This window comes from Lynx rufus, unplaced genomic scaffold (genome assembly GCF_022079265.1).
Source record: "Lynx rufus isolate CCGP_SWC_20201006 ecotype Redwood Valley unplaced genomic scaffold, mLynRuf1.p SCAF_13, whole genome shotgun sequence".
NCBI classification, from domain to species: domain Eukaryota; kingdom Metazoa; phylum Chordata; class Mammalia; order Carnivora; family Felidae; genus Lynx; species Lynx rufus.
This window is the reverse complement of record NW_025814827.1, coordinates 18,859,330-18,880,788: the sequence shown is the minus strand read 5'-3', so window position 1 is coordinate 18,880,788 and position 21,459 is coordinate 18,859,330. Positions and strand designations below refer to the sequence as shown.

The window sequence follows — 21,459 nt, the reverse complement described above, 5'->3', positions numbered from 1 at the left end:
CCCTTATGTAATTTGTCTTTCTTCCCTCTGGTTGAATTCAAGATTTCTTTCTTTGTGTTCGTATTCAGCATTTTGATGATTGTGTGTATTGGTGACATTTGCTTTGTATTTTTCCTCCTTAGAGATTACTAAGGTTATTGGATCTGCATGCAGTCAGTGATAGTTTTCACTGATTTGGGGAAATTTTGCAATTTTTCCCCCAGATGTATATTCTACACCATTTTCTCGCTTATTTACTTCTCATATTCTAATTACATTCATTTTAGACCATTTAACATTGTTTAACAGGTAGCTAAGGCTCTATTTTCTTTTTTCTACTTCATATTGAATAATTCTTTATTGATTTCTGTTCATTTTCATTTACAATTTCTTCTTCTGGCTCCAGTCCATTGTTTAGCTTATTCAATGAATTTTTTTATTCAGATAATATATTTTAAAATTGTAGAATTTCCATTTTCAAATACACTTCCATTTTTTCTGCTGAGTGTCCATCTGATTATTCATTTTGACCATCTTTATCTTAAAGTCTTTGAATACATAATAGCTGCTTTAAAATCCTTTGCTGCTTATTCTAGCATCTGTGTCATCTTGAGGTATGTGTGTATGTAGTGTTATTTCTAGGCTATAGGTCATATTTTTATTTCTCTCTGCCTCTGTTAAGTTTTTTATTTTATATTAGAATATGTACAAGATGTATCATAGAGGTTTTAGTTTCTCTTCTGCAGAGGTTTGTTTTTGCTCTGGTAAGTAGTTACATTATTGGTCAATTATCTTGAGGCTTGGTTTTATGCTTTGTTAAAGCAGGTTTGTAGAAAGCCCAAATTATTTACCAAGCATCCCTAATTAGTTTCCTCTGTGGTACCAGCAGCTGAAATCTATGCTCAGTTATTTTAGCCTTCTAGATGTTGCTTTCAGTCGGGTTTTTTGTATTGTCCCCTATGTTTATTTCATTTAGAGTTCAGCCAAGGATTTGAGGGGAGTTTAAATATAAATTTTTGGAACTTGCCCAACAGCGGCTTTATCCTTTCTGTGTTTCCCCTCCTTACTTTCTAGCCACACTGACATTCCCAAATTCTGTTTTCTGGCTTCCTAAGCTAAGAAGATAGTAGCTTTCTGCTTACTATTCAACCACACCACATGCCCTGCTGACTGGAGTGTCTTCATTGGACCAGCCACGTAGATTTGGATCTTATTCAGTGAATGTGTTTGTTGTTGTTTTTCCCCACTAATCAGATCCTCTCTAATTTCTGTCTACTTTTGCTCACTCTTCTTGCCTTCAAATAGTTGTTTTTAGGGGTACCTGGGAGGCTCTGTAGGTAAAGCGTCCAACTCTTAGGCTTAGGTATAGGACATGATCTCGTAGTTCATGAGTTCCAGCCCTGCATCAGGTTTTGCCCTGGCAGTGCGGGGCCTGCTCGGGATTCTCTCTCTGCCCCTTCCCTGTTTGTGCTCTCTCAAATAAATGTAAACAAGTTTAAATAGTTGCTTTAAAAATTTTTCTCCGTAGTTTACAATTGTTATTTTCAATTGAATACCTTAGGAAAATGGTCACTAAAACATTTTGTTCTTTAAAAGTTTATTTTTCACCCCATACATATCCCTTGTACTACTTCTTTTTCTCCCCCCCTTGAACTACTTCTTAGTCAACTACTTGAGAAGCAACCAACCACTGTCTTTATTTTATCACTGTGATATTGTTTGTTCCATTTTAGATGAACATATGAATGGAATCTTTTGTATTTGATTTCTTTTACTAAGCATAAAGTTACTGAGATTTATGCATGTTGTTGTATGTACCACTAGTCCATTTCTTTGTGTTCCTGAACAGTATTGCTTTGAATGAGCAAACTACAGGTCTTCTATTCTTTTTTTAAATTGATGGTCATCTGGATTGTTTCCAGTTTTAGCTATTATGAATACTGCCCTTAATATTACTGTAAAGGTTTCTTTGTGACTGCTTTTTTCACTTTATTTTGGGCAAGTACCTGAGGATAGATTGTTGTATCACAGGGTATATATGTTTTTATCTTTTAAAAAGAAACTGCCAATTTTCTAAACTGTAACATTTTACATGCCCACAGACAATATGTAAGATTGGTGTACAGATTTTATTTTTATGTCAAGATTATATTCTGTTGTTTAATGAAAGTCATTTTTAGTGTATATTCTTAATTGCTGATAAATAATTTTGATAAACACTTCTATATTTTTAAATTAAAAGTACTCTGAGGTAGAGGTTTCAAGAATGGTATGATTTATTTACATAGGCAGTGGCCAACTTTTCTAGCTAGTTTCCCACTTCCCACCCCCAGCTAGTTTTAACAGCTCTAAAGGTGGATGCTGTGGTAAATTTTCGATCTAATTATTCATCTTTATAAGTTGTACATCTCTTTTTTTAATTTTTAGAGAGTGAGAGCACACACAAGGGAGAAGGGCAGAGAGAGAGAGAGAGAATCTTAAATTAAGCAGGTTCCACTCTCAGTGCAGAGGCCAAAGTAGGGCTCAATCCTACGACCCTAGGATCATGACCCAAGCTGAAACCAAGAGTCAGATGCTCAACCAAGTGAGCCATAGATATTCAAAACAAAATTTTTTTTAACATTAATTCATTTTTGAGAGTGCATGAGTGGGTAGATGCAGAGAGAGAGGGAAACACAGAATCTGAAACAGGCTCCAGGCTCTCAGCCATCAGTACAGAGCCTGTCAGGAGGCTCGAACTCATGAACTGTGAAATCAGCTGAAGTCAGATGCTTAACCAACTGAGCCACCCAGGCGCCCCTTAAATGACTTAAGTTCAATTAATTTTTTTTATGAATTAGACCCTAATCATGAGAGTTCAAGATTTAGAAATCTGTACATGGCACTAAGTTTTGTTTACGTGGTGCTACACTATGCACGATTGTGAACAGGAGAGTTTTAGTTCATTCCATTAGAGTACTGTGCTAATGTCAGAGGTCTCAGCTGAGTGTCTTCTTAATGTGGTTACTTTTGTGTTTTGGTCATTAGTCATGTCCTTTATGAAGGCTCCCTTGCAAACATGCTGTTCACCAGTGAGAGTGGGGGGAATCAGTACAAGTAGATAAGTAAAAAGCTATACCTGCTATTAATAAACCTGCCCTTACAGTAATTAGCAGTGTTATTTTTACGTAAGAGCTTTTTTTTTTTTTTAAGTGACTTTGTTCTATGTATTCAGGACTTTAGATGATCTAGAATAAGAGCTTCAGCTCTTAATCTGGTCTTCACTCAGATTAATTTGAGACCCCTTGTTGAATGGTATTCACTTAAGAACAGTTAAGAACTTGTGTGCTGTGTGACATAGATTTTTAAGTTCTGTACTAGTATTGAACAGGACTGAGTAAGAATTAGTGAGGCTGGGCAAGCTGTATAGCAGAGGTGGAATTTAAAGTGAGCATTAAACCAATAAGACTTAATTAAATGTACAGGAGGTAGAAGTGCTAATAGGAGTAATAAGAGCAGTGAAATGGCCATGAATGATTCAGTGTATAGTGAATCTGCCTCATAGTTACAGTTGAGAGTTTGAAAGGTAAGACACTGAATGACAAGTCTTTGAAGGCAGGGTTTCTGTGTCTTGTGCGTCTCTGTATCACCAGTGCCTAGAATCCTGCCTAGACCATGAGTGTGTATGTCATAGTAAGAAATTAGTAAGTGTTTTGACTCCTAGGGTTGGAGGGAAGGGGCAGTTATAACTGGATTTTCAAAGGCTTTGAGCATAGGAGGGACAAAACCCTACACAATTGACAGTAAACATTTGTAGAACTGATGAGTAAATATTCCATTTCAGGTTGAAGAATTTGGGATTTATTCTCTTGGCAGTAGGGCACTGGAACTGTTTAGTTTTTAAATCTGGGGGTAATGTGTTTTAAAAGATTGTTTTAGGAAGGTTATATGGGCAGGGTATAATAAGCTAGTGAAACGCTATAAAATAGTGTTTTAGGAAGATTCAGAGAGACTCTATCAAAAAAAATCTAAGTAGGATATCATGAAAGCCCAGAAGAATATGGAACAAAAAGGCTGCCTCAGGAGACATTCATAAAGAACACTCAGCGTAGGGAGAGTGGAGGGAGAAGAGAAGGGAGAATCAAAGATGATACCATTTTACAAGTCTAATTGACCTAAATTATTATAGTTGTACCTGCAGTATTAGAAATACTAATAATTAGGACCCAGAAGCATATGAGGAAGAGATGAAGGGCATACAAAGAGTTTGGTATTAGATATGTGATGGCTTTTAGGTAATGGCAGGAAAACCAAATGAAAGCTTCCAGCAAGAATTTGATGATTTTAGACCCAAAATACAGAACAGAGCTTAATCCTTGGAATGTGCATTTGGAAATATCATTTGATGGAGACCGTTAAAATCACAAAATTGCATGAGTTGTCCAAGGGTCGAGCATAAAATGAGAAGAACATGGGATGAAGAGCAGATACTTTTAATTTTCATATAAAAAAGGAAGTGATAATATGCAGAAATAGAGGCCCAAAAGTTAATGTTGCCTCGAGAGGCAACGTGGTTAACAGGACTGGATGCCATAGAGCAGAGGTAGGCAAAATATGGTCCATGGTCTGTCACCTATTTTTGTAAATAAAGTTTTATTGGAATACAACCACTTTTTACTTGTTTACATTTTATATATGGCTGCTTTTGTGCTACATAGTAGGGTTGAATAATTGGTAAGGAGAGTGTATGGTTCACAAAGCCTCAAATATTTACTCTGTGGTCATTCACAGTAGAGGTTTGCCGACCTCTGATACAGAGAGCTGAGAAATGAAGACCAGCAGGGGGCCTTTGTTATTTCATTTCAGGATAACCTTTGATGATCTGAAAAAGTTCAGTTTTATCTTAAAAACAAACATTTACTGAGAGCCTTCTCAATGCCTAACATTCAGATTTGGGCCTGGGTCTAGGAAGAGACTAGATACTAGCAAGAGATTCATTAGTGAGTCAGTGAATGAATTGTAAGGAGTGAAGGTGGTCAATGTAAATTTTTGTTTTGTGAGTCTAGAAAGAAATAAGTGGCAATTTAAAGAGCATCTGAGTAAGAGATTTTTAAATAATAGGGAAAACATGAAGGAAAAATTTTTATGGAGTTTTTCTGAGAGGCAGAGTGTGTTTCCATTGCAGGAATTAATGGTCTAAGACTTGAACGCAGGGAGTACACAGGCCTCATTACAGGAAATGAATAGAATTGTTTGTGGAATTAAGTTAAGAATAGTAATTGCTCACACAGCTGTTTTTAAATAGCAAATTGTGTTAGGTAATCAGCAAAAATCCACTAAAATGTACTTGATAGTTATGCAGAAGCTGTTTTATTGGTACTGGCTTATGATCCTAATGGGTACTATAAAAACAAACAAACAAACTAAAAACCTATGTATGCAGTTTTTACATTGGTATGCTACTGTATGTTTTTTGTTTAATGTACAATTGTAATGTTTTCATCTTCCTTTCCCCACCACCAAACCCAAATATAATTGTTTCATTCACAAAGAGTGGTACCGTGAACTTGATGAGTGCACAGAGCAATGAGGTGTGTTCTCATTGAAAGGAGTAGTATCTATTTAATTGCTTCTCTGTCTTCCTCCCTAGACAAAAATGGAAAGTTTCATTGTATGGTTGGATTTAGTGCTACTAATTTAGTTTTTTTCTGTTTTTCTCTGTTTTTTTTGGACTGTACTTTTGTTCTTTCTTTTGGATATGACTATTTCTCAGGACTCCCTTTTAATTTATTAGTTAGCTTTTTAGTGATGTATCTCCTTGGGCCTTTTTGGTAGCTTCTCTAAAGATGTTAATATATATCATTAACTTCTCACAGTCTATTTAGAGTTAAATATTGGTACCAGTTCACATAAGATGCAGAAATCTTGTGACCTCACAAGTCTGTTTAACCCTACCCCTGCCTTCCTTTATGCTGTATTTTTCATGTGTATTCTCTTTTATTTTTTAAGTTAATTTATTTTTGAGAAAGAGAGCAAGCATGAGCAGGGGGTGGAGAAAGAGAATCCCAAGCAAGTGGGATTCATGCACTGTCAGCATGGAGCCTCTCACAGGGCTTGATCTTACAAACTGTGAAATCATGACCTGAGCTGAAACCAAGAGTTGGTCACTTAATTGACTGAGCCACCAGGTACCTCTCATATCTATTACTTCTAAATACATTCTAAGTCCAATGAGAGATGTTATGCAGGCATACCTCAGAGATACTGTGGGTATAAAGCGAATATTGCAGTAAAGTGAGTCAAATAAATTTTTTGCTTTTCCAGTACAAATAAAAGTTACATTTATACTATAGTCTGTTAAGTGTGCAGTAGCATTATGTCTAAAAAAAAACAATGTATACATCTTAATTTAAAAATGCTTTATTGCTGAAAAATGCTAACTGTCATCAGAGCTTTCAGCAAGTTGTAATCTTTTCACTGGTAGAGGTTCTTGCTTCGGTCTTGATGCTGCAGACCAAACAGCATGGTGGTTGCCGAAGGTTGGGGCAATTTCTTCAAATAAAATGACAGTGAAGTTTGCTGCATCAATTGCCTTTTCCTTTCACAAACAATTTCTTTGTGACATCTGATGCTGTTTCATAGCATTGTAACCAAAGCAGAACTTTAAACATTGGAGTCAGTCTTTTCAAACTCTGCTACTACTTTGTCAACTACATTTTTTGTAATATTCTAAATCCTTTGTTGTCATGTCAACAGTCTGCACAGCATCTTCACCAGGAGTAGATTCCATCTCAAGAAATCACTTTCTTTGCTAATGCATAGGAAGCAGCTCCACATCCGTTAAAGTTTTATCATGAAATAACAGCATTTCAGTCCCATCTTCAGGCTCCTCTTCTAATTCTGTTTCTCTTACTATTTCTACATCTGCAGTTACCTCCTCCATTGAAGTCTTGAACCCCTCAAAGTCATTCACAAGGGTTAGAATTAACTTCTTCCAAACTCCTATTCATGTTGATATTTTGACCTCTTCACGTGAATTGTGAATGTTCTCAATGGCATCTAAATGGTGAATCCTTCCCAGAAGTTTTTTAACTGACTTTGCACAGATCCGCCAGAGGAGTTTCTGTCTATGACAGCTCTAGCCTTATGAAATGTATTTTCTCAATACTAAGACTTGAAAGTTGAAATTACTCCTTGATCCCTGGCTGCAGAACAGAAGCGGTGGCAAGCAGACGTGAAAACACCATTAATCTCATTGTACATCTCCATCAGAGCTCTTGGATGAGGTGCACTGTCAATGAGTGGTAATGTTTTAAAAGGAATCTTTTTTTCTTGTTTGTTTCCTGAGCAGTAGGTCTGAACAGTGGGTTCAAAATATTCAGTAAACCATGTTGTAAACAGATGTGCTATCATCCAGGCTTTGTTGTTTCATTTGTAGAGTATTTTTAGCATGATTCTTGAGGGCCCTAGGATTTTAATAATGGCAAATGAGCATTGGCTTCAGCTAAAAGTCACCAGTTGCATTAGCCCCTAACAGAAGAGTCAGCCTCTCCTTTGAAGCTTTGAGAAGAAGCTAGGCATTGACTTCTCCTCTCCAGCTATGAAAATCCTAGATGTCATCTTTCTCCAACAGAAGGGTGTTTCATCTACATTGAAAATCTGTTGTTTAGTGTAGCCACTTTCCTTAATCTTAGTTAGATATTCTGGATAACTTGCTGCAGCTTCTACATAAGTATTTGCTGTTTCTCTGTTATGTAACGTGTCTCTTTTTCTTAACCACTTTCAACTTTTTCTCTGTATTTATTTTTAGTTGTCAGAGGTTTGACTGTTAGGTGCCTACATGTTTTTTTTTTTTTTTTTTCATATTTATCCTATTTAGATTCACTGAGTGTCTATAATTGGTAAGTTTATGTCTCTTACCATGTTTGTGGAATTTTTTACCATTATTGCTTTTATATTTTTAAATATTTTAAAAATATTTTTAATATGTTTTTCCTACTCTGTTCTCTTTGTTATATCATTATGCCTCTGTTAGACTTTTTAATGTCTTCCCTTAGGTCTCTAAGGTCCTGTTTATTTTTATTTTAGTAGTTTTTCTCTTTTTATCAAATTGAATTATTTCTATTGAGTGGTCATCAAATTTACTCTCTTTAATCTGTCATCACTATTCTTCCCTTAAGCCCATCCAGGAAATTTGTTTTTTGTTTTTTGTTTTTTGTGGGTTATTTATTTATTTATTTTCTTAATTATTATATTTTTTTAACGTTTATTTATTTTTGAGACAGAGAGAGACAGAGCATGAACAGGGGAGGGTCAGAGAGAGGGAGACAGAATCTGAAACAGGCTCCAGTCTCTGAGCTGTCAGCACAGAGCCCGATGCGGGGCTCGAACTTACGGACTGCGAGATCATGACCTGAGCTGAAGTCAGCCGCTTAACCGACTGAACCACCCAGGCGCCCCCTTAATTATTTTTTTTAATATATGAAATTTATTGTCAAATTGATTTCCATACAACACCCAGTGCTCAGCCCAAAAGATGCCCTCTTCAATACCCATCACCTACACTCCTCTCCCTCCCACCCCCCATCAACCCTCAGTTTGTTCTCAGTTTTTAAGAGTCTCTTATGCTTTGGCTGTCTCCCAAAATGGTCACATTTGAAAGAAGAGGTATCTTCAAAAGTTATAACAACAATAAACATGAACAAGCAATTTTTGAGCCCCAATCCTGAGAGCTGATACCTAAAGAACTTTCAAAACAATATCTGTCTATCTACCTATCTATCTATTCATTTATCAGGAAATTTGTTTTTTTTTAAGATTTTTGATATTTTAATTTTTATTTCTAAGGTTTATATGTGCTTTCTTTTTGTTTTCTTTTCCCTGTGAAATTTTCCATTTTTTCCTTCATTATGAACTTAGGTCCTTTATCTCATTAAGCACACTTACAATATCTGCTTTAATATCCTTATTTGAAAATCTCATTCTCTAGGCCATCTTGAGGTTGTTCTTTTGATTATCTTTTCCTTTGAGATTGGATCACATTTCATTATCAAGGAATTTGGGATTCTATTATGGGTATTAAGAATGTATTTGTGGAAATTTTGTTTTCTTTCATGTTCCTCCAAAGAGTTTTGATTTCTTCGTTTAAGTGAGCCATTAATTGGATTAGACTTAAAGTGAAAACTCTCTGTTGCCTGAGTTTGGCATCTGCTCAAGTCTTGATTGTTTTAGTCTCAGCTGCAGACTGCCTTGGGCCTGCCCTGTGAATGTGCTGCAGGACTCAGCCAAGACTTGGGTAGAAATATACCAAAAATTTGGGACTCTTCTTTTTTGCATCTCTCCTCTTGGGAATTCTGTCATTACTTTGTGATGACTGTTGCTTTCCAGGCTCTGTACCATTCTTCTAGCTAGAAAGATTTTTTTTTTTTCAACGTTTTTTTTTTTTTTTATTTATTTTTGGGACAGAGAGAGACAGAGCATGAACGGGGGAGGGGCAGAGAGAGAGGGAGACACAGAATCAGAAACAGGCTCCAGGCTCCGAGCCATCAGCCCAGAGCCTGACGCGGGGCTCAAACTCACGGACCGCGAGATCGTGACCTGGCTGAAGTCGGACGCTTAACCGACTGTGCCACCCAGGCGCCCCGATTTTTTTTAATGTTTATTTGAGAGCTAGGTGAAGAGAGAGTGAGGGAGGAAGGGCAGAGACAGTGGAGAGAGAGAGGATCCCAAGCAGGCTACATGCCCAGGACAGAGCCCAACACAGGCTTGATCTCACAACTGTGAGACTATGACCTGAGCCGAAATCAAGAGTAGGATGCTCATCTGACTGGGCCACCTAGGTGCCCTTAAAAGATGTTTTTTATTGGAACTTTAGTTCTTGCGTGCTGTGGCTACTGCTTATGTGTAGGATAAAGCTTTAAGAATGGGAAATTCACTTGTTCTGATCCCTAAAATCTGTTAAAGAAAGATAGTTATTCATTCTGGTCTTTTCTTCCAAGTTTATGTTCTCATCCAAAATCAGCCTGATTTTGTTCACTTTCTAGAGCTTGTAAGTAATTGTTTTATATTTGTATTTTCCCCCAGAATTTATAGAAGCCTGTCTATCAGAGCTTACTGCATTGTACTGGAAGCTGAGCTTACTAGGTCACTTTTGAGGTTTCTGCAACACATTTTGTCATCTGCTTTTAAAAATAATACTTTGTTTAAAAAGTAATTATTATTTTTTGAGTTGCTAGGCATAATTTTTCTATTTTGGGCCTCTTGTTTTTAACCCATCCTTAGTTATTGAATTATTGACAGACAGTTACATGAATGCCCTAATTTTATATGTTCTGAATCATTCAGTAAACATTTGAATGCAGAATACCACACTTCTGCTAGGTACCAGAAAAACATAGAGATGAACAAGAGATGCTCCCTATTATAAAGTTTTATTGGTAGAATGTAAATGAAAACAACCATCAGTGTTTAAGACAGAATAAGTACAAATTAACTTCTAAAGAAGTGTGATTAATTTAGGCTTAGTTGCTGGAGAACACTTCTCAGGAGGGGACATTTGATCTTAGGATGAATCAGAATTAGAAATTTAATAGGTTAAGGGTTAGATGAAGGTAGATATTTCTAGGGCTAGGGAACAATAGGGTTAGAAGATGAATTTGGCATGTTTGGGGAGTGATTAATGTCCTGATGAGGTTGGGGGACCTTGAGGTTTTGAAGGGATATAGTAAGTACTGAAGCTGAAAAGGCAGATTGAGGCCACTTTGAAGAATGCCACCCTCAGGTGTGTGAATGTTAAACCTGAAGCAGCAGAGAAAGGATCACATTTGTGTAGTGAATGGATATGACCCAACTTGTGTTTGTGGCAAGTTAAGTGTGCTGGCAGTGTTAACTGTGGATTGAAATGGGAACATAATAGAAGAACAAGCAATACACAGTACCTGAACCCCAGGGTATTGTGTATGTAAAAAGAACAAATGTGATAGTTGGAAAATTGATGAGGTAGTAATTAATATGAAGAGTGACTAGTTAAGGAAATAGGAAAGAAGAATGTTACCAAGTTAAAGAGAATCATTACATTTCTAACTACACTTGTAAATGTCCCAACATCATGCTGAATATATGAATCTTTTTGGAACATGTTTTATTTAAAATTCCTTTTATAGCAATGTGTTATAGGCTGTACTATAATGAATACAAAGTGATTTTTCTTAGGACATGTGATGAGGTCATTTCACAGTTGTGATATTTAAGGTCTGTAGTTTCTTTAGCTACCAAGCCTAGTGAGGATTTAATTTCTTTAAAAGTTGTTAGTAATTTTTGCTCTTTGGGAGTAGTCATCTGGTTTATAGAGTCATTTGCAATCTAACTACTTCTCACAGAGTTTTAAAAAAAGTATAGTTATTTAGAAGACTGGTTTTGATTACTGTGTAAAAGTAATGATAAGCTAACAAATAGGGAACCTGGTATAGCCTCACTTTTATTAAACTGATTTTATTATTTCCACTCTATACATTCATTCTTCCGTAAATATTTATTAATACCTACTTGTGTCAGGCATGTTCTAGTTACCAAATGGTTAAAGCTGAACAAAACAAACTACATCCTTATTTTGATGGATTTTTCAATCTGTTGGAAAAAGACAGTAAACATCCACCTATAAGATGACATTTGAACAGAGACCTGAAGGAAATTAAGAGATCATTCAGATATCTGGGTGGGAGCATTTTATGAAGAGGAAAGGGCAAATGGAAAGATCCCAATATGGCCCCTTGCTTTTGCTCAAACACACCAAGCAAAAGCAGGGGCCATGTTGTTGAAACAGATTGATCCAAGAGAAGGAAGACTTTGGTAGATTTTGAGCATAGGAGTGACATGATTTGTTTCTAAAGGGTCATTCTAGTTGCTGTGTAAAGAATAGACTGTAGAAGGAAAATAAGAATAGGGACCCTTTAAGAGACTCTTACGGTAATATATGTCAGAGATGGTTGATGGCTTGAACTGAAATGATCATGTTAAATATAGTGAGTTACAGACTTTGGAAATGTGTAATGTCAATCTAATGGGATTGTACTATTGAGAGACCTTTTGCTGAGAGTCCTCCAGAGTGTGAGAGAGACAATCAAGCCTGTTTTTAAGAGTTGACTGCCTAAGTGCCTCTATGGAGGAAAACAACTGACAATGTTGTTTAGATATAGGGCTTTGGTATTTGTATTGGAGAGGAGGAGTACAGGTTTCCCCCACTCTCCAAAAGTTCACTTTATGCCACTTTGCTTTTACTAAAGACCTACGTTTGTACCTGTTTTTGGTAATTGAAAGAAATTGGAAGAGGATATTTGCTTTTACAAATGGTAATTGCTTGTTTACTTTTTGCCATTTCAACTTACAAAAGTCTTTTTGTAGGACATTTTATAAGAATGTTCTACTTTCAGATAGCAAGAGAAACAAAATACCAGGTCACCAGATAGCTCCCAAGGTAGTACAACATACCTGCTTGCCCTCTGGAATTTCGTTTCAATCTCTGGCCATCAGGCTGTATCTCTTGTTTGTAAATAGGTAGACTTGCCATTTTCTTTGGATCCTCTACTCTGTTTAAATTACTGGAATGTCCTGCTGAATTGTATCTTTACAGGGTATTTATTTAGAATGATGTGGTTAATAACATAGCAAAATAACTGTATTTGAACGTTATTTTCAAAATTATTCATTTTCTTGGAATTAGTCATGTATTTACTACCTTACTGTAGTGTATTTTGGCACTAGAATATCCCTACTTGTAAATCTTTGTTCTTAATAATACCAAATGGAAATTGTGATTGAACTTTAAAAGGTGACCTGTGATTCCTTTTGCTCTTCTTACTGTTTTTATTTTCTTACCTACTTTTAAAAAGAATTAAATTGTTTCTTTTGACTGCTCTAGGTACAGAACCCTAATATTTCATAACTTTAACAAACCTTTATAATCATTGTTACATACTTCATATGAGGCACTGTGTCTTAAATTCTCTTAAATACACTTACAATTTTAATATTATCATAGCTTTTCCATTTTGTTTTTGTTGATGTTTAGCATAACAGCAAAGGTGTGCTATTATATTCTAATTGATCCTATTTCACAGTGAATTTCGAGAAAAACACATTGGTAGATTTATTTCATGAGAATCTAAAATCATACAATAGAAATGGTGATGAGTTTTACTTGTGTTTTGTTTTACAATTGATGGCAACCTTGGAGTGTTATCTAAACAAGTGTCATTACTCCACAAATAAAATTGAGTGAAACTATTGAAGAGATACATTCATAGCTTTGGTTATTTGACATAGTCATCTCCAATCAGATTTCTTTCATCAAATCATTTATTGAATCACCTTATAGCAGATGGCAATCCTGCAATCTACATTATCTTTCCCTTATTTATAACAGGGTTGGGATTTGATATTTTTGAAGTACGTTTTACTTGCTAAGATAAGAAAACTTGATTTCACTGCTCCTAGAGCAGTATGTGTGTGTGTGTGTGTGTGTGTGTGTGTGTGTGTGTGTGAGAGAGAGAGAGAGAGAGAGAGAGAGAGAGAGAGGGAAAGATACAGTCTCCTGTGCTCTTCCTTCCAACTTTATATATGGCCCTTTTTCATAAGGATAGATACTAAGCAAGTGGCTGTAGTGGTTTTTTTTTTTTTTTCTTACCAGCTTTTCTACAGAGATACCCTTATTCATCTTCACTCCATTCTTAGTATTGTCCCCCTTCTTCCTTTTATTCCTTCTCTGCTCAGTAGACTCTCTACCTACTACTAGAAATATTTTCCCAATTCTAGACCTGTGTGTCACTTTACCCTAGTCTTAGTCTCAGGCAGCAGGTTATTGGTAATAGTGGCAAGTAGGAAAATATGGAACTGCTCAGCAGCTTTTCTCCTCATTCACCCCTTTTACCTCCAGGCAGGGAGGTCTTCGCTGAGCCTCACCAAACCATGAGTATGCTTTATGTACACAAACTCTGTACTGTTTTGGACCCATATGGTGGAGAGCATGGGGAGTGGAATAGATGCTGAGGGTGTAGAAAAATCATTCCCCCTCCCAATCTGTTTTCAGTTTTTCCCTGGTGGTTAAAAACCTAGAGAAATCTATAAGACTCTGTGCTAGGAGAATGAAAGAAGAGATAAGATGAAGTTGTAAGCATAGTTTATGGTTAACTTGAGAGAGCACTTTTGGTCAAAAACTAAAGATGGTAGCAGGAGAGAGGAAGCAGGTGTAGACCAATATCTGAGTTCTTCATAGAAAAGAGTAATGTCATATGTTAAACTTTACCAAGAAGTTTACTTGCTCCTTGAAGAATTTTGCTCTCTGACATCTCAAAAACTCATTTTTTTTTTTACCTCTAATTCCTTCTCCAGGGTCCTAGCCTCTTAAAAAATTGCCTGTGTATGTAGTGACTTATGATTTGTTTTTAGTTACTTTTCCTATTAAATGAGAAAGTAGCAAATTGTTTCACTGAATTTACAAGCCATTATTTTTTGATACAAGCTTAAAAAATATAATGTTCTTTACTGGAAGATATTAAAAAATAATATGTATACCTTTTAAAATGTGACCTATGGAATCAAAATATATATTGGACTTTAATTGGTTCCATATAAAAAAGCAGGGACTTAAGAGAATCTGTATATAAAGATTAAAAAAGAAAAGAGTCCTTTAGTGTCTATATTAAAATATTGATGAACCCTTTTAATCTTGTTGAATAGAAATAGAATAGTTTATTAGAAAGTTAAGCAAGACTCCCAAGGGTTTCTGCTACTTAGTGATTGTTAAACTTCCTCTTATATCCACCATTTTAATCTATCAATCGTGAAACTAGCTTCTCTAAAATTGTTAAATTGGAATGCATAGACTAGAAATGGGAAGGAAAGAAAATATATGGCAATGGTGGTTCAGACATATCTTAATAGAAACGTTTTTCTCCCAATCACTGTATTGCAACTATACTTTATTTTCTTGTTGATAAATTTGATTTTGATCAATTTGTATAAATTTTGATCAGTTTGTACAGTTTTATATTAAGTTTATTTTCTGTGTGTAATTTCTTTTTCTCTGCTTACCTTGGTCTTATGTCTGAGGCTTTGGAAAATTTATTATTCCTGTCATATGTCTGTTTGTACAGCCATTGTCTTCAGCAGAAAGGAGTCATTGATGCTGAAAGATGACTCTTGCCTTTGTCAGTGCCAGCCACGACCTTCTACTCAGAGTCTGGTTATGTTAACAATAAAACTAAAGAGCTCTGAGTTTAAAACCTACCCAGATCCTTGTTATTCTATAGCATCCTTTGAGCCCCCTGCTGTGTCCACTGTCCTTGGTATGTCATACTGTTTAGCTGTTGGCTTACTTAATTACCATCTCATTTAATTAATCTTTACTCTTCTTTTATGCTGTGGAAGTAGTGTCACTTGATGCAAATTGAGTATGTGTTTTCACATAATTTTATATCTTTAAAAAATTTTGTCTGAGATGTTTTCTGTAATAGGCACTCACCTTTTTGCATTCTCTTTTACAGAGGTATGTAAATAACACATAGGCCTCATATTTATTACTCATTTGATGTAAGATGATTCAGAGTCATAAAAAGAATAAACTATAGTCTGATCATTTTCATTAAGATAGGGTCATCAAAATAAGTTTCTATTCTGTGCCCTTAACTATCACTGTAAGTATGATTCCCCTCTTCTTCTCAACTCAACCATTCTACTTTTTGTCTCCATGAATTTACACCCGATGTAAGTAGAATTGTACAGTATTTGTCCTTTTTGTGACTAGTTTATTTCACTTAACATATATCCTCAGGTTCATCCATTTTGTAGCATGTGTAGGAGTTCCCTCCATCTTTAAGGCTGAATAATATTCCATTGTATGTATATGTCACATTTTGTTTATCCATTCATCTGTCAGTGGATACTTGAGTTGCTTCCACCTTCTGGCTATTGTAAATAAAGGAATAGAATATGGGTGTACAAATATTTGAGACTCTGCTTTCAATAGCCAATTTGACTTTGTATTTCACTTTGGCTATATAGTATAAAAAATGTTAAAAAGACATAGTTGCAAATGAAAAGTATGATTTAAAAAAAACTTTTCATAAAATTATTAGCAATTCATAAGTAGTATTTATTTTGTGTGTTAATAATAGCCTTTGTCTTGGATTGGGCCTCATAGGAATTCTGGCTTCTGTTCTGCAGTGTTGATTACAAAGAAAATGCTTGGAATATAGCCTACAGATAACTGGTGATACTGGAGAGATGGTAACGAAGTGTGTTTTTACATGCTATTACCCCAACTTGTAGAATCTTTTTTAAATCTAGAGTTTTAGTAAGAATTATCCAAGCATGAACAAAACACTGTGTATTTTTATTCGTGACCTCTGTGTTTTCAAGGTATCTGGTTCTCTTGAAATTATGCCTTGAGTGTTTTCTGTAGTAGATATCCATCTTTTCTCTATAGTATTTTTAAAAACTTTTAAAATTATACATCAGTCACTTAATATAGGAAGTACAGATTCATAAAAAGAATAAATTAGGGTCCTACCAGCTGAATTAGTAATTAGTATACTCTGCTTCGGAAACTCACTCCTCCTTGCCTGCTTTTGTCACCTATGGACAATTGGCAGTTCTGTCCCTTCAGCTGGCAATTCTGTCCATGTGAAGTAGCTTGGGAATCCTGGCTGGTCACTGGAAAATTTGTGGTATTTAACTTATTACAGATCACGTTCTCCTCTAAATCACAGAGGATTTTGAAAAAAAAATTGTTTTTAAGAAAAAGAAGTTCTAAACTTAGCAGAATGTTGTCTTTGTAGCATCAGGAGTTTTCTCATGCAAGAATGTAAAAAAGGCAACTATTTGTGTTTATTTCATCATAGAAAACTTGGCAAGGGTTGGGAAAGCATAAGCTGTTAGGAGTCAAGGATAAAAAAGACTGGTCCTCAGAACAGAAAAGGGAGAGATATCTGGATTGAGAGGTCTCCCGGTCTTTCAGCTTTTTCTAGGGATTGATTGGAAGGTAAAATAATGGAACCAGAGCTTCAGAAGGCACATTAAGGAGCACAATGAACTGATTTTTTGTTAATGGTTACTTATCTTTTTTCACTTTGAGTTTTCCTTTGCAGTTTTCATAAGTGTAGACCTACTCATTTAGAATCAGATTTTAGGGGCACCTGGGTGGCTCAGTGCATTAAGCATCCCACTTTCGGCTCAGGTCGTGATCTCAAGAGTTCGAGCACCACATAAGGTTGACTGCTGTCAGCACAGAGCCCACCTCAGATCCTCTCTGCCCCTCCCCTGCACACATGCACATGCGCTGTCTCTGTCTCTCTCCAAAATAAGCATGAGTTATCACATTTTTTATTAGTTTCGATATAACTAATATAGATATGATATGATTTGGTATAGTTTGATTTAGTTTGATATCTTCAGTTAAGAATGTCTCATTAGTGCTATGTTAGAAACCAGTTTTATTAACTTGAACAGTTCAACTTGCTTGATTTTTTAAGACTTATCCATAAGAACTAAATTCTCCATACTTTCATGTAGGCAGGACTAAACTATAGAAAGTTTCATTTATGGGGCGCCTGGGTGGCTCAGTCGGTTGAGCGGCCGACTTCGGCTCAGGTCATGATCTCGCGGTCTGTGAGTTTGAGCCCCGCTGTCAGCACAGAGCCTGGAGCCTGCTTCAGATTCTGTGTCTCCCTCTCTCTCTGACCCTCCCCCGTTCATGCTCTGTCTCTCTCTGTCTCAAAAATAAATAAACGTTAAAAAAAAAAAAAAAAGAAAGTTTCATTTACTCTTAGAAGTAGCAGTGGGTACGGACAGAAATGGGAAATCTAGATTATGCCCTATTTTAAAGTCTCCAGAGACATATTTTGGTTCTGAAATTCTCCATTGTATATTGGGCACTGTATGGAGCAGTGACGAAGACCCTCAAGGTAACTTATGCTCTTCAGGTTTCTGAGACAAGAATTGATACACAGCTAGTTCTATGCAAATGCAAATACTACTTGCTGAATTTTATTCTCTGCTATACTATATTTAAAAAAAATCCATCATACTATCCTTCTGGATTTAAATCTTTCACTTTCTTCTCAGGTATGGATGAACGAGGAGGTACGACATCTTGGGGAACAAGTGGTCAACCAAGCCCCTCTTATGACTCATCTAGAGTAAGTTTGTTCATCACCCTTGATTAAAACTATGAAGTACTTTGGCAGAATAAATAAGTTTTTTTGTATATGAACTCTGTTAAGAGAAATGAAGATTACGTATTTACATGGGAGTATCATAGAATACACAGTACCTTCATGGTAGATTTATTTTTTTCCATTTATTGTCATATTTGGGGAGTTTATTTTATCTCTTACAATGAAGGAAATATTTCTACACCTGGATTACCTATAATACTCTTTACTAGAGTTGGAAGAGTTTAGAATGCCTGACTATTCTCCATACATAAATTTTTCTTTGTGTATTGTTTTCTTCGTGTATTACCTTTGAGAGATGGCGCTGACTTTCAGAGTATCAGTTTCCAGTCTTCCCTCTCCCGTTCTTGTTCCAGTAGTCATCAGCTGTTTATATCTGGGACTCTATAGCTCTGTCTCTTGGAAGCATATCAAAACACACATAACAGATGACATTTCTCGGTTGGCAGTTAAGAGAAAATAGGACCAAGCTAACATTCTACACATAGTGAGGTCATAAGATTAGAGCCTCTTTTTAGCAGTAAACAAACAAATCCCCCAAAACTTTAAAATAATGAGACTGAAAGATTAAAAATTAGACCAAAGAGCTGGCAGTAAAATTAAATTCTGTGTTTCCAGACTCTGCAGTAAATTGCTGAGGTTAAGAGCTACCTTTTCCAAAATGTCATAGTTTGAATAAATAATGAACTATTTACTTCTCTTAGAATTAACCATTAGAAGATAGACAAGCATAAAATTTATGGATATTTAACCCTAGAAGCATATTGGCATAAGTGGAAGGAAACAGTATGTGATTGGAGTCCATAATCTCCATATGGGTTATGTCATTTTGCATTAAAAAATGCTGAATTAGGGGTGCCTGGGTAGCTCAGTCAGCTAAGCATCGGATTTCAGCTCAGGTCATGATCTCTTGGTCCATGGGTTTGAGCCCTGCGTCAGGCTCTGTGCTAACAGCTCAGAGTCTGGAGCCTGCCTCGGAATCTGTTTCCCTCTCTGCCCCTCCCTTGCTCATGCTGTGTCTCTCTCTGTCTCTCAAAAATACATAAACATTAACAAAATTTTTTTTAATGTTGAGTTAAAATATGTGGTTTGCTATTATATTTGGCTGTAGCCTATGTTTAATTTATTTTAAATACTTTGGGAAAAAATAGGATAGTCACGGAGAATTAAGAATAATTATTAAAGAGACAATTAAACATGGTTTTAGTGTTTCCCTTTTGGGAATCTGTGATGAGAAAGCTGGGTTGTAGTGTAAAGAGTACTGTTGTGGGTATCACAAGACTTGGATTTACTATCCTCTCTCCTGTGTAATCCTTGGGCACCTTATTTTAACCTTAGGGCTAGTTAAACTGATTGTCCAAATATTCTTCTACCTTTAGAAGTTTTTGATTCTTTAAATACCATTGTGAGTAGGAAAGGTAGGTTTCCTGTTTAGATTGTGAAGTATGGATTTTATATAGTGGAGAACAAAATACTATTTATTGGATTATTTCTTTCAAAGGCTTGAGTTACTGTGTGATAACTTATTTCTTAAAATGTATTAAATGGTGCCTTTGTACCTTATGTGTACTTTCCTTTTAGACTTTCAATTTTGTTGTACTTGAGTACTAAATAAGATTCTAGGAGAAGAGAACATAATAGTACATCCAAAGTTTTACATATTTCATGATCGTGAAATTAAGTTTGCCTCTAGAGATGGACTTCAAAGTTACTCTTACTTTTCTTTTTGCTATTTGCTATGCTATGTTGAATGTATATTGTGTGCATTGCAAAGTTAAATTGATTTTATAGTAAATTAGTTTTCTGTTTAAAAACCCAAGATTAATATTTAAATATTCCCAATCTACCATGCAACCGTGTGTGTGTATATATATATATATATGTGTGTATATATATATATAAATAGATATATATGCTATATAGATAGCATATATCTATCTTTATATACTATATATATATATATATATCCTTTATATATATATATATATATATATATATATATATATATAACCCTTTATTTTTGTTCTCATTGAAATCCATTCTTCCACTAACTTTGCTTCTTCTATCCTGGTCATGATTTTGAACCTAAAATGGTTTATCTAGTTAAGTTATGTTTTATTTATAATTTTGAACAATTTAATTCTCTCCTGAAATCTTTTCACCAAGGAAAGACATTTATGGTTATCTTAGAAGCTGTCTTCAATACACTTTTAATAGGAAGTTTATGAACTTTTTGGGTTTTATCATTAAACCCCATCTACCAAGTTGACTATTTTTTTTATAATCATAAATATAGATATAATTTTGTTAATAAGAGTCTCAGTTTACCAAAAGACTTTATTCCACTGAGTATCATAGTCTGTTGAGTTTTTTTTTAATTCAGAAGTAAATACTGATATTGGCTAAAAACCAATTTTGGGGGCGCCTGGGTGGCACAGTCGGTTAAGCGTCCGACTTCAGCCAGGTCACGATCCCGCGGTCCGTGAGTTCAAGCCCCGCGTTGGGCTCTGGGCTGATGGCTCAGAGCCTGGAGCCTGTTTCCGATTCTGTGTCTCCCTCTCTCTCTGCCCCTCCTCTGTTCATGCTCTGTCTCTCTGTGTCCCAAAAATAAATAAACGTTGAAAAAAAAATTTAAAAAAAAAAACCAATTTTGATACTTTGTAAAATCATTAACAAGTCAATTTAAACTTTAATGAAATTTGCAAGTATTTTGTAGAAATTCTGCCAGTGAAATGTATTTAGACTTTGCCATATTGTATAAATAATACATTTCCATCACAGCAGGTTGTATCATTTAAAAAAGAATTTGATTTTACAATACTGATAGGAAAAAAATTTATTTTACTTTTTGTAAAGCTTGAAACATAGTAGGCTACAATAAAAAGTATGTAAAAACTGCAGAATGAGTGGTTTGGTGGAGTCATAAAGCATATGCTTATAGTTTAGTTGGATTGAGCTGAGTTCTCCATCCTCCATGCCTCCACTAAAACTATAAGGGAGAAATAATCATGTTTTGCATTACTGTAAAAACATATTTGGTACATGAACTCTGTTAATAGTTCTCTACTCATGTATCATAACTATGCATTTTACCGTACGAGATTGACTACACACAATCTCATAGGTTGAACTTAGTATCTATTTAACACCTTTTTAAGGGGAATATTTGCTTTGTACACTTTTTGCCTTATAGGTACTTACTTTAAATCTAACGAAGATGGCATTTTGCTCTAGTAACCTTGATGCCTAAGTGAGCTCTACCAGAGTTGTATGG

General features: G+C 35.4%; 1 protein-coding gene across 3 annotated transcripts in view; it reads left to right on the top strand.

Annotated features, from left to right (window-relative positions):
• The window catches only part of TCF12 (transcription factor 12), a 381,102-nt gene that overhangs the window by 141,312 nt on the left and 218,331 nt on the right, over positions 1 to 21,459 (top strand). For all 3 annotated transcript variants that reach the window (XM_047075064.1, XM_047075063.1, XM_047075062.1), the window contains exon 4: positions 18,076 to 18,149. In XM_047075064.1, coding sequence (XP_046931020.1) covers positions 18,076 to 18,149 — 74 coding nt within the window. The remainder of the gene's footprint in view (positions 1 to 18,075; positions 18,150 to 21,459) is intronic.